This window comes from Sinohyriopsis cumingii, chromosome 12 (assembly GCF_028554795.1).
Source record: "Sinohyriopsis cumingii isolate HCF-2022 chromosome 12, ASM2855479v2, whole genome shotgun sequence".
In the NCBI taxonomy this organism is placed as follows: domain Eukaryota; kingdom Metazoa; phylum Mollusca; class Bivalvia; order Unionida; family Unionidae; genus Sinohyriopsis; species Sinohyriopsis cumingii.
The window spans coordinates 121,584,342-121,602,603 of NC_142972.1; the positions used below are offsets into that span (position 1 = coordinate 121,584,342).

Here is an 18,262-nt window from a genome sequence, read left to right on the forward strand (position 1 = left end):
TTTACTATTAAGATCATTATCAATAGAAATAATTTTATTTATCTTGGTCTGAGTCATGGACGTTCTATTTTATAATTTTAGTAACAATTGTATCATGTAACTATTTCGAATCTACTAGAACGAACTTTCCTAAGTTAGAGCTATTATTTCACATATATCTTTAGCTCAACCAACAAGGTTTTGCTGTGTCATCTAAAGTGGTAAACGTTATTTCAGGAAGGGTTAAGGTCCTTCAAAAAGGATGAATTGCTCCAGATTGCCAAAGAATATAATCTTTCTGAAACCAAGATTTCTGTAAAATATTTTGGTCCAATATTTGGTAGTGAAGAATACTTTAGATAAAGGTGCCTTAGGTTTGATTAGTAAGTTTGAATCTGGCTTGTATGTTAAGGAATTGAAATTAAAAACAGAGAATGAAAGAAACCTTGAGCTTCAGAAAGAGAAAGAAGAGAAGCAAATGTAATTAGACAAAGAGAAAAAAGAGAGAGAGGTGAATGCAATTAGAGGAAGAAGAGAGAGAGGAGAGAGAGAGACGTATACACTTACAAAAGAAGAAAAACAAAGGCAGTTGGATTATTTAAAGTGTTTTAATTTGTCAATAATTTTGAACGGTGATAATTTTGCCAGTGAACTATACTTGATCCAGAAAGGAGACTTCAAACTGTTGTGATTGGCGGAGAGTCTCAAAGCGATCGTCATCTTTATCTCTACTCTGTCGTTTCAATGTTTTAAACAATGAATTTCATAATTATATAATGAAAGCTGTTACTTTCTCTGGTGTTACTTGAGACTTGAAATCATTAAATTTCACCTTGTATGTGTAAACAGTAGTTCTAAATGTTCTGGAAGTCACTTTTGCGTCTCTCGAGTGTCAAACTAATCTACAGGAGCTGAACAGTTTCCTTTGTGATTGCTCTTATCTCTCTTGGTCTTGAAGTAGAGGTAGAGTGTGTTGATTCAGGTTCATTTGTCATATTCTACCTCACTGGCATACACTTGTTCTAACACTTCACGTAGCATATGAGACAACTCCTAAAGTCGTTGTATGTTGGCTTTTTGGGGTTTCTATATCGTTTCATATTGATTCAAACATTTTATTTCACTTAGTTTTGCACTTTCTTCCTATACTGAGAGACAGCTTCTCAACCTCAAAGAATATATTCATTCAAATTTCAGACTGTGCACAAGATGAAAGAGTAACAAGTCGCCTTCTTGCCAGAGATTTACAGAGAGTCATTCTAAACTTCACTTCAATTAAGACTACGGATACATGCTATGTATGCAAGAAAACAAGACGTTGGGTTCCAGAATGTTCAGAATGTCCACAACATTAAAGAAGTGGAAAGATAGGAGACAATAGAGGCAGAGATAACGATGAATGTTATCATTGTAAAAAAAAAAAACCTGATATTGGTCATCAGAGTGACCCAAGGAAAAAGAGAACGAGAAGAAGGAGGATAAGCGTACTTCAGAAACCGAAACGAAAGAAGAACATATACTTGTCACGAGATTCAAGGTGGCAAGAAAAATAGCATAAAGTGAAGAGAAAGAAATTTAAAAATAGAGACAGCAAGTGAAAAAAGAAAGAATAAGAAAATTAACTTCTGTGATGTATTGTGAAATTTCATATGTAATTCTTTTTAAAAAAAGAGAATGTAAGAAAGAAAAAGAAACGTAAGTGTCTCTTTGTCTTGATCATTTTTGTGGCATTTTTATTTTGATAAGATACTCAAACAATACTCACACATGCACAACATTTAATCATAAGAAGGAATTAAAGTTTTACTTGAAAATGCAATCATGAGTAGTATCACTTTTCTGAGACATATGGGTGAATCTGAAAAGGACCGTTGGATCTTTTTTAATAACAACAAACGTATGGACATTATCAGCTTTAACTCTCTTAATCCAGGGCCTACTAATCTTGCTGCTGTTTCTACTACAGTGGTAGTAAGTGTTGTTGCTGCTGATAACGCCTCAGCAGCGGTGAACGACAAAGCAGTAATAAAATTTTAATAAATCCTGACAAATGAATGTCTCTTTCTCTTGGGTTGAGCTAAAGAACTGTGCTTCATTAGTCTGAGATACTTTAACTTATTTCAATGAGTGCTGTGACAAACTCACCGTTTCATTTTCATTTTCTTCCTTTTGCCGTTCATAATTCAAAGGCTGCCTCGTCTCCTATTCTTCTTCTCACTTTATTGCTCATTTGATGTTGTTGAGTAAATGTCTTCTGCTTCTTTCTGATGTTGCACAAAACTCTCAAATTCTTCATTCTGCTTCTTTCTGAAATCATTTATCAATGGTAATGATGGAGAAGAGATTAAAGTAGTACTTCCGTCGGCTGCAAAAAAATCCTTCTGGAGACTATAGGAAATTAGCCAAAGCTAATTTGAAGTCATCCTCTTATGGAAGAAAATAGTTATAGCAACAGTAGTAATCGTAATCATGATACTATCGATGCGAATATGCGATATATTCGTAGCAGGCGCACCCCAATGAATGTATTGTCTTCGTATTTTTACCCGGCATAGGTATTGTACTCTAACGGTTCCATAATGGTAAACCATGCGAACGCTTGTCCGCATAAATACTGAAAATTACGTCACTCGTCCACATATAGACTGAATGGAAGAGAGTGCACACGCTCTGACTGCATTTTGTAACACGCGTTTTGATCATAGTGGCTGTTTTTAGGCCGTTGCGGTGTGTTGGATTGTTGATTTTAAAAAATGTTAACATTAAATTATCCCTTGTACCCATAAACTGTCGAACCATTATCGATATAAATTTTCAACCCTTTGTCCCTATCTACATTTATGCACATAATATCATCCCCACGTTAAACCTTTTTTATTTAATTTTTATTATTTCTCCCGTAACCTGGCTGATCGTACGGCCACCACTGATGACTTTGCGACAGTCCCTCTCGATTGTGCCCTGTTCTCCAATGCTCTTCGGGACTTTGAAAAGTCCATGCCTATCTACTCTTTGATGTTATCTTCGCATCTCTTCTTCTGTCTGCCTCGTTTTGTCATTCCTCTCTCTGTGCCCTGCATGCTTGTCTTTGACAAGCCGGGTGAGCGTGGGACGTGATCATGCCATCTTAGTTTGCGTTTCTTTACAATGGTGAGCAGATCTTCATTGCACCTTGGATTCTAATGCGAACCTCCTCATTAGAGATGTGATATGAGATGTTCAAGATCCTTCAATAACATCTCATTTCTAAGCATGGATTGTTCTCTCTGTTCTGATGTCAGGGCCCATGTCCCACACACATGCAGGAATACGGATATGACGAGGGAACGCATAAACTTGATCTTGGACCCAAGCTCGATGTTGCTGTCCTTCGAAATGGACTTCACCCTAACCAGTGCAGCTGTCGTCTGCGCAATCCTGGACAGAACCTCGGGTTTTAATCCTTCATTGGAGGCTATAGGATGCTGATATTTCTAATCTTATCACTGGGCCCAGCTTCACTTTATTTGCTTTTGGGTGCCACTCGTTTATTTGTTGTTATCATAGCTTGTTCTTTTCATCGCTGACCTCCATCTCATACCTTAGTGATGCTTAGTTGAGACAGTTCATTAAGGCTTCATGTTCTTGTTCATCTCCTGCTAAGCCATCGATATCATCAGTGAAGCTCAGGTTGGTAATTGTTCTGCCTACAACAATGATACTGCCATTGTGGTCTTCCTGTGCATCAAACATGATCCTTTCCAGGTTGATGTTGAAGAGAGCGGGTGAGAGTACGCACGCCTGTCTGACTCCTAATGTGGTTCTGAACCATTCTTCTCTATTGCCACTTACGAGAACTGCGCTAGTCGCCTTGTCATACAGGTTTTCTACGGTGATGATTAGTTTTGTGTTTATGTTGTATATCCGCATGGTGTCCCAGAAGGCTGCATGCCATACCTTGTTGAAAGCCTTCTTGAAGTCAGTGAAGACACGATAGAGGTCCTGATGATACTGCACATACTTTTCATAAAGAATTCTAAGGTTGAAAATTTGTTCTAGGTGACTAATGACGCTGATTGTTCGGTAGTTCTGACACAGCTGCAGATTCTCTTTCTTAGGAAGAGTCATGATCAGAGACTGTGTCCATTGGGTGGGTCATTCTCCTATCTGCCAGATTTTGCTGCAGATTGCTTCGAGAATATCTGTCGCGGAGGTGCCCTAGCTGACTTCCCTTTCTTTAGTGCCTTTACTGCAGCCTCTACTTCTACGCTGAGGATCGGTGGTCAACCTCTCTTGTGGTCACTGCGAAGTTTATAATAGCTTGGTCTCCAGAAGTATCCTGGTTGTAATGCTTTGAACAGTATTCGGTCCAGCTGTTAAGAATTTCTTTGTCTTCTGTTAGACTTATACCAGCCTTGTCTGGATCGTGGTAGATCTCCCCCGTTTCTTTGCTGAGGTGCCTTTGACCAACCGGTATGCCTTTTTACTATTATTTTGGTTCAGGCTTTTCTCAATTTTCTTACATTCGTCCTCTGACCACTTTCCAATGCTCTTATTAAGCTCTTCTTAATCCTGCTGTTAATATTCGCGTATTTTTCTGCTCCTTCAATGTCTCCCCGCTTCCTCTTAAGTTTTCACCTAACCTCACAGAGGTCGATGATATATGTTGTGACCCATGGCTTCTTTATCCTAAGATACATGCCAAGATCACGCTGGCTGTGCCCATTACTTTCGTGTTTAAGGTGGAGATCATGGAGTCAGTGTTTATTTCTTCATCTTCCAGAATTGTGAGTGATGCAAATTTGTCTGTTTATGTCCCAAATGCTTGTGCCACTCATGGATTTTAAATTTATAAAATTAAACCTGATCCTAACCTGTCTTGGCTTCTTTGTCTTTCTTAGCAAATTAAAACCTATGGAAAGTTTTAATTTAAGATTTCTACCTTGTCCCCCAAGTGCCCCACAATATAAACCTACGGGCTAATGCTACTTTCAATGGTTCCAGTACCGAGCGATGCCCAATACTTTTACTAATAGCTTTCCATCCCAAATTGATCTTTTTCTGGACCCGTACTGTTCATTTTGTAAAGAATCTTCAGCATAATTGCGGACGCTATATTGGGGATGTATCAAAACTGCCTTGAATACTTTACTGTCTTGAATAAAAATTAATTGCCCTCGTATGCAGACTATTAAAGCACTCAAAGGTTGCTTTAGGTGAAGCTAATGACGTTGATAGAACGTTGGAACAAATGGCATGGCATGGTGGATGCTTTCTAAGCCGAATGAAAACTGAGGAAAGAATATGTCTGTTCCAAAACTTTACAGCATACTGGTATATGAACAACCTTTATGAAACAGACAAAGATGTGTCTAGAATGGCTACCATACACGTCACTTATGTAACTCCCATTTCAATTACAGTCAGTCCTATATGTGTACTATATATTGTTGTGGTACAGCTGTCATAAAATATAATCACAATTGGCATAGACCCAGGCTTCTTTATAAACTTCGATAAAAAAAGCAATAGAAATATACTCTCTCTCTCTCTATCTCTCTCTCTCTCTCTCTCTCTCTCTCTCTGACTGTCAACATAATGTTGTCATATCACTGTATACTGTCTGCACTTATATATTGCATGATAGTGAGCTTATCCACCCGTGCACTAACCCTTTTTGTTTCAGGTAATACTTTTGTTAAAGGCCATTTCACAAGATAGTGGTAATCTGTTTTTAAAAAATAAATAAAACAAAACAAGAGGTATATAAGAAACTTAGAATCTAACATACGATGGTTATTAAAAATTCAGCAATATTAAGATTCAACACTGTCATTATAATGTGACAAAATGTATCATTACGTATATGAAAAAAAGATACGTTTCTTTTTTGTAAGCAACGTATTCTGACATGCAACTTTATTGTAGATTATGATAATAAATTGTATTGATATACACACTTGAAAATTCTTTACTATAATAATTTAATATAAAGCCAGTAGATGTATACTTGTTACTTATCGTCTCTTGTGATCTAACATCCTTGCAGTAAGGAGACGTTACAATTACAGTCTTTTACTAGTGGAATTGATCTAGTACACATCTAATTATCTAATTAGTGATCTTGATGCTAGAACTCAGTAGTATATTTTAGCCCAAACTAATCAACATAGTATGATGTATCTCTATGATGCGAACCAATAAATAATTCTTATCTTGCTGTTAGGAAGCCAGGCCAGCCAAAACCTGCATACTTCCACACTGGATCTACTGTATCATTACTGTTGCAGTGAAGCATCGGTCCACTGACAGTTTCTAAAGGGAGAGAAAATTTCGGTCTTCCAGCTGTAATCACTTTCCTTGTTACACCATCTCGAGTGGTTAACAACAACAACAACACCATCTCGAGTGGTTAATAACTTCGGCAAATATGATGTGCACCATAACGAAACAGAAGTTGAATATGCATAGAGATTAAAATTTACTTAGTTAAAACTGACATGATTTGATAAACATGATTTCCAGATACAACCACCCTATATCTATCAGTGTGCATGAGCGTGGCAAAGGTCATACCTCATTGTTCGATTGGCTATTTAAGCAGGTTCATTCGCCTCCTGACTTGGGGAGTCGAAAACGTGCAACAATTGTTATTTATTCCGCATTGCATACAGGTAAGAATTATTCATTTTCATTACGTTGAAAATATTAAATTTGTAAATATAGTATAAAAGCAATTAGGATATTGTTAAAAATGTATAAAACAGGGTAAAAGTACTTGTACACTAGGTCATTAACCTCTACAGTATCAGAGGTTTAACGCTATACACGGCTGGTAACTTGCATGAATGCGCTGGATTTGTGGTAGAATAAAGACAGCTAGGCAATTGTATTGTAGATGTCAGAAAGGAATGCAAATATTGATTATTATTGTGGGAAAGCTTAGCTTAAAAAAGAAATATAAGACAAACATGAACAAACCTATAACATGGCAAAACTCATTTTAATTTATTCTTTTATCATGAAGATGTGACGCTGTTTTAATTATGTACACTACGATAATGCTACACAATTTCTGTAATTAGATTGTACGTATTTAAAAGAGGTGTCTGACGTCTAAATAGAAGATAATGTGTTCAATTTAATAAAAAAATGCATGTGTGCACTAAAATGTAATGACACTTATTTCAACATAAAAACATTAAATTGTACTCCTGGTGTAAAGAAATTAAGTACCTGTGCACTTGAAAATGTATATGTATATCGTTTATCTACGTAGGACTTGACTGTAGACGTACGGCCTTATCGAAATTTTAGTTGAAATCTCAAAACCAAAACGATCGCTCCAATCATAAGAGATACTTTCAGAAATCTTCCAGCAAAAGTTTCAATCTATGATTCTCCTTTTTTGACAACTTTTTGCATGTATATCCAAATTAACTGTTGTAAATTTTGTTTTTAGAAATGTTATTCCAGGCTGCATTTTTCATCACAGGATACAATTATCTGAACATGATGACATCATTAATAACACCCTGTTGCGCATGATCATGTGTCCTTTGGTACTTGTTGGTGTTTAACAGCCTTCGGCGTGTGTAGTAATTATATTTTCATCCTATACAATTGCCTTTAGACGATATAACTACCTAATAAGGCACATCGAGCGATGATCATTAACAGTGTGTACTTGAAGACCGTTCTCTTAGTAACCGTTAGTGCCTTATTTGGGGCAATCGCAACGCAAGAGCTCCCATTTGTTAAGCTGATCACGCACTACGTATGGCTGACGAGGCTGAATACTTGTACCGAAATTATTATTATTATTATTTAATTGTGTAAATCTTATTTCTTACTTTCTTTTGCTTTATAACCTTTATCTGAGTTAAATATATGTTAAAGAATTTTGGGAGTTTTAAATTCTATATTGTATTGCGTAGGAAGATATATATATATATATATATATATATATATATATATATATATATATATATATATATATATATATATGAAAAAAGGAATCTGTCCATGTGTCAGATAATACATAGAAAAATTAGTTAATGTAACACAAGATCAAAAAAATACCGATGCTTTATTCCTTCGAGCGCTTTCGCATCATCTTCATCGTAAAGATAAAGTATCGAAGGAATAAAAAGCATCGGTATTTTTTTGTTCTTCTATTACATGGAAAAGAGCGAGATGGGCATCTACCTCAATGGAAGAACTTCAGGTTGAATTTGACATACATCTCTTGTGTATGATAATTACCCAAATGTTAGTTTACAGCAATCCTTAACATGCACAGTTACAGGGCAATAAATACACACATATAAGTAAATCGAATGCGTCAGTATTGATCGACACGTACGAATTTACCGTATCGTTCGCCATTCCTGCGCATGCTATCCACTGTACATACATCAGATTGATCACATGGCGTATGATGTAAATGGCGAAGACTGTTCACTGTACATACATCAAATTGATCACATGGTTATGATTTAAATGGCGAAGACTGCTCACTGCACTCAGATCAAATTGCTCACATGGTGTATGATGTGAATGGCGAAGACTGTTCACTGTACATACATCAAATTGATCACATCGTGTATAATGTGAATGGCGAAGACTGTCCACTGTACATATATGGAATTGATCACATGGTTATGATGTAAATGGCGAAGACTGTCCACTGTACATATATGGAATTGATCACATGGTCTTTAATGTAAATGGCGAAGACTGTCCATTGTACATACCACCAAGTTCATCACATGGTGTATGATGTGATTGGCGAAGACTGTCCACTGTACATACATGGAATTGATCACATGGTGTATGATGTGATTGGCGAAGACTATCCACTGTACATACATCAAACTGATCACATGGTGTATGATGTGATTGGCGAAGACAGTCCACTGTACATACATCAAACTGATCACATGGTGTATGATGTGATTGGCGAAGACAGTCCACTGTACATACATCAAATTGATCACATGGTGTATGATGTGATTGGCGAAGACTGTCCACTGTACATACATGGAATTGATCACATGGTGTATGATGTGATTGGCGAAGACTGTCCACTGTACATACATGGAATTGATCACATGGTGTATGATGTGATTGGCGAAGACTATCCACTGTGCATACATCAAATTGATCACATGGTGTATGATGTGATTGGCGATGACTGTCCACTGTACATACATGGAATTGATCACATGGTGTATGATGTGATTGGCGAAGACTGTCCACTGTACATACATGGAATTGATCACATGGTGTATGATGTGATTGGCGAAGACTATCCACTGTACATACATGGAATTGATTTATCTTCCCTGTTAGCTGTTGTATTTTATTTGCGCTATGCCGAGTTCACAATATTGAATATCCTGGGGCCAAGACCTACCCATACTTCATATTTTCAATCAGACGTTCTATCGAGGAAGTTAGTGTAGGTTTGCTGATATCTAAAATCACAGTTAAGGTCTGTTAACTTTTTGAAGGGCTCTTCTTATGAACTAACATAATGATTTTTTTAAAAAGATCTTGTAGCAGTAACAGTAGTAGTAGAAAAGATTTCATCTGTGTAAAGGTGAATGCCTGGGGAGGGGGAGGTGTAATGAAAGCTATTAGAAACAATATTTTGCATGAAATACAATGAAAGCAACGTAAAAGCTTTGTGTTCTTCTAAACTAACATCTGTGATTTATTTTAGCACGTAGGATTGTACAGTAATTTTAGCACGTAGGATTGTACAGTAATCTATTAATCCGTTTATATCTCAACCACTGATTCAAGTATTCGTCAAGTCAGCCTTTTCTCTGATCATCATTCCCACCCAATGCTAGAGAGACAGTCATGTTTTGGTGTGAGGTCACGGGGCATCCCGTACTGAAACATTCAAATTCTTCCAAGTAACATCATCGGGTAGTCGCTTTGGGCAGTGGCTTTCATAATGAAGTAACCTTGTGTCGAACCCTACCTGCCTGGAATCGGTAGGTAGAAATAGTTATCTTCTTTTAAATAGCACAGTTCGAATATCATTTGTAACTTTAATAAGCCCTGCAAGAGCCGATAATCCAGTATTTAAGAACAGATTGTACTTCGCGAGGCAACATAAATGTATAGCCTCGTGATCGCCGGATCTGCCTTCCTGCATATCGGAACGAAATCCGATTATTATCGGCCTTTTCCCTTGATGTGGTGTTTCTATTACGTGGTCATTTGACCTCTGACAGCAAATGTAACCCGAATAATATTGACTTGAATCTAAGGTAGGCAGCATGCAAATGACTGGAATCTAAAATAGGTTGCATAATATTGGCTGGATTCTAAGGTAGGCTGCATAATACTGATTGGAATCTCAGGTCGGCTGCATAAAATCGACTGGAATCTTTGGTAGGCTGCATAATGTTGACTGGAATTTAAGGTAGGCTTCATAATGTTGATTGGAATCTAAGGTAGGCTGCATAATGTTGACTGGAATCTAAGGAAGGCTGCATAATGTTGACTGGAATCTAAGGTAGGCTGCATAATACTGATTGGAATCTCAGGTCGGCTGCATAAAATCGACTGGAATCTTTGGTAGGCTGCATAATGTTGACTGGAATTTAAGGTAGGCTTCATAATGTTGATTGGAATCTAAGGCAGACTTCATAATGTTGACTGGAATCTAAGGTAGGCTGCATAATGTTGACTGGAATCTAAGGAAGGCTGCATAATGTTGACTGGAATCTAAGGTAGGCTGCATGATGTTGACTGGAATCTAAGGAAGGCTGCATAATGTTGACTGGAATCTAAGGTAGGCTGCATAATGTTGACTGGAATCTAAGGAAGGCTGCATAATGTTGACTGGAATCTAAGGTAGGCTGCATAATGTTGACTGGAATCTAAGGAAGGCTGCATAATGTTGACTGGAATCTAAGGTAGGCTGCATAATGTTGACTGGAATCTAAGGTAGGCTGCATAATGTTGACTGGAATCTTTGGAAGGCTGCATAATGTTGACTGGAATCTTAGGTAGGATGCATAATGTTGACTGGAATCTAAGGTAGGATGCATAATGTTGACTGGAATCTAAGGTAGGATGCATAATGTTGACTGGAATCTAAGGTAGGCTGCATAATGTTGACTGGAATCTAAGGTAGGCTGTATAATGTTGACTGGAATCTTAGGTAGGCTGCATAATGTTGACTGGAATCTAAGGTAGGCTGCATAATGTTGACTGGAATCTTTGGAAGGCTGCATAATGTTGACTGGAATCTAAGGTAGGATGCATAATGTTGACTGGAATCTAAGGTAGGATGCATAATGTTGACTGGAATCTAAGGTAGGATGCATAATGTTGACTGGAATCTAAGGTAGGATGTATAATGTTGACTGGAATCTTTGGAAGGCTGCATAATGTTGACTGGAATCTTAGGTAGGCTGCATAATGTTGACTGGAATCTAAGGTAGGCTGCATAATGTTGACTGGAATCTTTGGAAGGCTGTATAATGTTGACTGGAATCTAAGGTAGGATGCATAATGTTGACTGGAATCTAAGGTAGGATGCATAATGTTGACTGGAATCTAAGGTAGGATGCATAATGTTGACTGGAATCTTAGGTAGGCTGCATAATGTTGACTGGAATCTAAGGTAGGCTGTATAATGTTGACTGGAATCTTAGGTAGGCTGCATAATGTTGACTGGAATCTAAGGTAGGCTGCATAATGTTGACTGGAATCTAAGGTAGGATGCATAATGTTGACTGGAATCTAAGGTAGGATGCATTATATGGGTTCTCTATCTGCTAATCTAATGACAATTCATTTTGATATAATTATTTTCCTTTTTCTTAAATAATTTTTGTTATTTGCCCCGTACATTTTTCATCACAACTGTTGTCATCGTTTTTTTCGTGTCATTTAGGAATTCATTGTCTCCAGAAAGAAGGCATGGGACTAGGAGAGAGGAGAAACACGAAAGTTGATGATGATTTCCTCCATGTGAAAGACACAATCGGGTCCAATGGACATCTTCTTTGGGAGCACTCTAATGAAAATGTCAAGTTCAAGAAAAATTTGGGGTTGATCAGCGGAACGGCTATGATCGTGGGAACCATGATAGGTACAGAAATAAGCCTCGCTGCATCACTGTTGTTGGCTTATGTAGTTTTTAAAAAGTTGCAACTATTTTATCTACGTTTTTTAGACGCTCCGGTGGCCTAGTGGTTAGCGCGTCCGCCTCGGATGCGGTAGGTCGTGCGTTCGATCCCTGGCCGAGTCATACCAAAGACTTATAAAAATGGTACTGGTCGGTCTGGTTTCATGATAATGTGACTGGGTGGGACATCATGCTACATGTCTGCATCATGATGGCCCAGTGCTAGACATCACTATAAACTGCCACACTGCAGACATCGTAGCAATATGATTGGAAAAATTGTCAAAGCTACGTTAAGAATCCAAATCACACACACACACACACACACACACACACACACACACACACATCTGAGTTTTTATCATCATCATCATTATCATTATCATTATCATTATTATTATTATTATTATTATTTATGTTGTGGGTGGTAAGCCTTTTAATGCATATTATTGCCATTTAGTGATGCAGACATTGACCTTTGTGAATTCGAAAGGTCCTCAATAAATCTTCTCCTTTGTCAAGTACATTCAATGAAATCAGAGATACCTACCGTAGCCATACCTTCCTACGTACAGACGGTTTAGAAGATGAAAACAAAGTTTGGGTTGATATTGCAACACCCCGTGACACGATCAAAAGGGGTAGACAAATTGCAGCTGCTATTGCAACTCCCCGTGGCATCATCTCGAGCTGGTTTACAATATAAAGCGTACATTTTCACTCCAGAAATGATAGCCATACTCAGAAATTTGAATTATATCTACACCTTTAAAAAGATAAATGCATGTATATCTGGTTGAGGAAGAACCAGGAAAAATTCCGGAAAGAACCACCTTCCCACATAAAGCTACCGGCAAGCTTTTACACATACACATATGACAGGGACCGCATAGGGGTCATCTTCTGGTAACCGATGTTATTACCATAATGGCTAATTTTATCAACTAATCAGATTAAGTCTTATATCTTCGCTTTTGGAGACTGAGTAGTGTGGATGAAGAGCATGAACGATTACGAACGATTTGATTCACTTTCAGATTTTTGAAAGCTGCATTTGCATTGGTAATTCAAACCTCATTTTTTTCAAAACCTTAAGTGATTACAAAGCGCATTCAATCCGTGCAAATGGTTTGAGCTTTCAAATACTCTTTCATTTTTTGGTCGCACATATTTTGACGGGGTAGTTTTTTTCCCGTCTTTTTCAATGTCATAGCCCTTTCTTTGGGACTAAGATTCAGCTATGGGCATCGCAAGAAAATACACCCTAAGCTATTCATTTATTCAACTCTGTGCAATATATATATTTTAAAAGTTAAATACTACACTATTTCAGAAGCGATCAAGGTAGCTCGGACAAATAACAATTGTTAAATTTCACATTATGGATAATAGATGGGAGTTGCACTATAGCGTCTTTCAAGGGAAACAAGGGTGTACATTAAGAAACGTTAGAATGTACAGACGGTTCGTTTAATTGTTACTTAGCATAGTAATGAAGACAAATAAAACGGATATGAAACTTTTAACATACTAAAGTTTCGCGCTACAAAACTTTTAAGTCAAAAATTTACTAAAGCAGAATTTTAACAGTAATAAGTTAATAATTCCGTTACTGTGAGGTATTAAATCGTCAATGATAAGGGACAGCTACTAATTTGATATTGGATCGATTTAAATAGTATGGTACATCTTCTGCTTTTAATTGATTTAAGTGGGCCAGATCTTCAAATTTTGATCATGGATCAATTTAATAGCTTTTAGTGGGACGTGTCTTCTAATTTCAAATAAGTATCGTGTATATCATTATCAGATACATGTAGTCGTAGTGAAATGTATATGTTCCTCTTTAATTAGCTTCTATGTTTCTCTTCAAGGATCAAGTCAGCGTTAAATCCCACAATGCATCTGCCTTAGAACATATATGCATTTATTTATATTTATTTTCATAGGGTCCGGCATATTTGTGTCTCCTAAAGGTGTTTTGTCAGGGTCCGGATCTGTCGGAATGAGCTTTGTGGTCTGGGGAACCTGTGGTCTCCTTGCTACTCTGGGTAAACATTCTGATTTACAAATCTATTAACATGGTTGACGTTGTTGTGATGTTGTGATTTCTATTTTTTACGTAGCTTTAACAATTTTTCAGTCATATCGCTACGATGTCTGCAATGTGGCAGTTTATAGGGATGTCTAGCACTGGGGCATCATGCCGCACACATGAAGCATAATGTCCCACCCAGTCACATTATCCTGACACGAGGCCGACCAGTCCTAACAGTAACCTCTTAATGTTGAACGCCAAGCGAGGAAGCTGTTAGTACCATTTTTGTAAGTCTTAAGGGTATGATTCGGCCAGGAATCAAACCCACGACCTCCCGCATCCGAGTCGGACGCTCTAACCACTAGTTGGAATTTAAAATTGAGAAATCTAAGTACAAATGAGCTTAAATATTCTATAAACATATCCATGAAAAATAATCTTTCATCATCTTTCTCGTGTGACAAGCAACAAATGGCAAATCATCTTTCTTAGATCTCTGTAATAATAAATTATATAATTATTAATAGTCATCAATATGAAATAAAGACTTTGCAACTAGAAATGATGATTTTTAGGCAGGAATGTTGGTTAAAGATTCACAATACTGGAAACGTGTGTGTGTGTGTGTGCATTTGTGTGTGTGTCCTTTATATGCTGAACGTTCTTCATATATATGCCCTTGTCTAATATCATTTCAAACATTTATATTTTGGGTCACGTTACACTTCTCTCTCTCTCTCTCTCTCTCTCTCTCTCTCTCTCTCTCTCTCTCTCTTTCTCTCAGATTTTAAATCAGCACGTTAACATAAATTGTACCTGTCATTACCCTTATTACGAATTGCCTGAATCCATCGTAACCATTACAAGTGTACACAAAGACTGCGCGATAAAGTGGAATATTGAAAAATGGCGTCATACGCTGTCTCTTGTTTCCAAGAGAGAGAGAGAGAGAGAGAAAAAGAATTTTCGAAATCGATTCATTTGTCAAGTAATATAAAACTTGACAGTAAAAATGCACGTATTTATCGTGTTATCTTATATTTGAACAGAAAACATTTTATTGCATAAAGAAAAGAAGTACATCAAGCGAGGAAAATTCGATTGCAACGATTGATTGACTGATATTCGTTTATTCCTTCATTTTCTGAACAATTTTAGTTAGTGTAAAGAAATTCAGTGCATGAAGATAGTCACATTAGTACTTAAGTATGAAGATAGTCACATTAGTACTCAGGTAGTCTTTGAATTATTTATATCATGTCTTCACTCACCGCCAGGCCGTCAACATGGTCTAAAGTCTGTGGCAAAATGATGCAGAATATTATTCTCATAGCATTTTTCTACCTGCATGTACAAATGATGTGTTTATGAGACATTTGGATGAGACAGTAAAGTGCAGATGATGTGTTTATGGGACATTTGGATGAGACAGTAAAGTGCAGATGATGTGTTTATGGGACATTTGGATGAGACAGTAAAGTGCAGATGATGTGTTTATGGGACATTTGGATGAAACAGTAAAGTGCAGATGATGTGTTTATGGGACATTTGGATGAGACAGTAAAGTGCAGATGATGTGTTTATGGGACATTTGGATGAGACAGTAAAGTGCAAATGATTTGTTTATGAGACATTTGGATGAGACATAAAAATGATTATGAGGGCAGTTGAAAATGATTCGTTACATCTTATCCTCAAAGATGCCTCAACAATTTCAAAAATAAGAAGCCTGGAGGCCGGGAAAAATGTTGATTGAGGAAGATGTGATCCAGATCAAAAAAGATAGTTTGTCGCATAAATGTCGGAAGAAGTAACACAGTAAATTACACAATAATAGTTTAAATGATTCCGGTTCCGGTTATATCGTAGGCTGGGTGAATCGAAAAGTATTGGCAGATATAAATCGGGCGCTAAGTGACTTCGATTTCTTTACCAATTTCTTTCACCCATTCTACAATATATGTGGTATCTCATTCGCTGATATCGTTTAACTAACCGGAACATGGTGGGGAAAAACTAACACCTTCTGGTCGAGGTCTTGGTGCTCGGCTGTGTAAGGCAATTACTAATTAGCCCACCTGTGCAGTAAATTCAAACAGATAATCAACCAGGTTTCAAGCTTCACTCAATCAAGAGATCAGGTAGTAATTTAGATCCAATCAGATCCGATTAAGAAGCAACTTTACTAGAATGCAGCTAAGTCTTCATTAAGCCTTGTTGCATTTTGTCCCCTTTTATACCGGTAAGGGGAATGCGGTCTGCGCTTGCAGTCAAATTTCTACGTGGAAATTAACTTTTCAGACACTGTAGACTGTATGATTTAGATGAAACTTGCAATGTATTTGCATCATACAGAGCATGGACTTAATCTACCATTATGGATCAGACTTAACATGCCATTGTGGATCAGACTTAAGCTGACATTGTGGGTCAGACTTAACCTGTCATTGTGGATCAGACTTAACCTGCCGTTGTAGGTCAAGCTTAACGTGCCATTGTGGGTCAGACTTAACCTGTCATTGTGGATCAGACTTAACGTGCCGTTGTTGATCAGACTTAACCTGCCATTGTGAGTCAGACATAAACTGCCATTGTGGGTCAGAATTAAGGTGCCATTGTGGATCAGACTTAACCTGCCGTTGTAGGTCAGCTCAAACTGCCATCGTCAGTCAGACTTAACTTGCCATTGTGAGTTAGACTTAAGGTGCCCTTATGGATCAGACTTAACCTGCCATTGTGAGTCAGACTTAACCTGCCATTGTGAGTTGGACTTAACCTGCCGTTGTAGGTCAGGCTTAACGTGCCATTGTGGGTCAGACTTAACCTGTCATTGTGGATCAGACTTAACCTGTCATTGTGGGTCAGGCTTAACCTGCCATTGTGATTCAAACTTAACCTGCCATTGTGGGTCGGACCTAGTGTGCCATTGTGGATCAAACTTAACCTGCCATTGTGGATCAGACTTATCCTGCCGTTGTAGGTCAGGCGTAACCTGCCATTGTGGGACAAACTTAACATGCGATTGTGGATCAGACTAACATGTCATTGTGGGTCAGACTTAACGTGCCCTTGTGGGTCAGGCTTAATGTGTCATTATTGATCAGACTTAACCTTCAATTGTGGGTCGGACTTAACCTGTCATTGTGGATCAGACTTAACCTGTCATTGTAGGTCATGTTTAACCTACCATTGTGAGTCAGACTTAACCTGTCATTGTGGATCAGACTTGACCTGCCGTTGTAGGTCAGGCTTAACCTGCCCTTGTGGGTCAGACTTAAGGTGACATTTTGGATCAGACTTGACCTGCCGTTATAGGTCAGGCTTAACCTGCCATTGTGGGTCAGACTTAACCTGCCGTTGTAGGCCATACTTAACCTGGCATTGTCAGTCAGACTTAACCTGCTATTGTCAGTCAGACTTACGGTACTATTGTGGATCAGACTTAACCTGCCATTGCAAGTCAGACTTAACCAGCCGTTGTAGGTCAGGCTTAACGTGCCATTGTGGGTCAGACTTAGATTTAACCTGCCGTTGTAGGTCAGGCTTAACCTGCCCTTGTGGGTCAGACGTAACCTGCCATTGTGGATCGGACTAACCTACCATTGTGGGTCATACTTAACCTGCCACTGTGGATCAGACTTAACCTGACATTGTGGATCAGACTTAACTTCTCATTGTGGGTCAGACTTAACCTCTCATTGTGGATCAGACTTAACCTGTCTTTTCTAGGTCATGCTTAACCTGCCATTGTGGGTCAGGTTTAACCTGTCATTGTGGATCAGACTTAACCTGTCATTGTGGGTCAGACTTAACTTGCCATTGTGGATCAGGCTTAACCTGCCATTGTGGGTCAGACTTTGTCATTGTCGATCAGACTTATCCTCTCACTGTGTATCAGACTTAACCTGTCATTGTTGGTCAGGCTTAACTTGCCATTGTGGGTCAGACTTAACGTGCCATTGTGAGTCAGACTTAACCTGCCAATGTGAGTCAAACTTAAGGTGCCATTGTGAATGAGACTTGACCTGCCTTTGTGGATCAGGCTTAACCTGCCATTGTCAGTCAGACATAACCTGTCATTGTGGGTCGGATTTAACCTGTCATTGTGG

At 38.1% G+C, this 18,262-nt stretch overlaps 1 protein-coding gene across 1 annotated transcript in view; it reads left to right on the forward strand.

Annotated features, from left to right (window-relative positions):
• The first annotated feature begins 11,907 nt into the window (after positions 1–11,907).
• Positions 11,908–18,262, forward strand: part of LOC149787361 (b(0,+)-type amino acid transporter 1-like) — a 54,797-nt gene continuing 48,442 nt past the window's right edge. Inside the window, exons 1-2 of the mRNA XM_089976092.1 lie at positions 11,908–12,079; positions 14,065–14,166. Of these exons, the coding sequence (XP_089832218.1) occupies positions 11,908–12,079; positions 14,065–14,166 (274 nt within the window). The remainder of the gene's footprint in view (positions 12,080–14,064; positions 14,167–18,262) is intronic.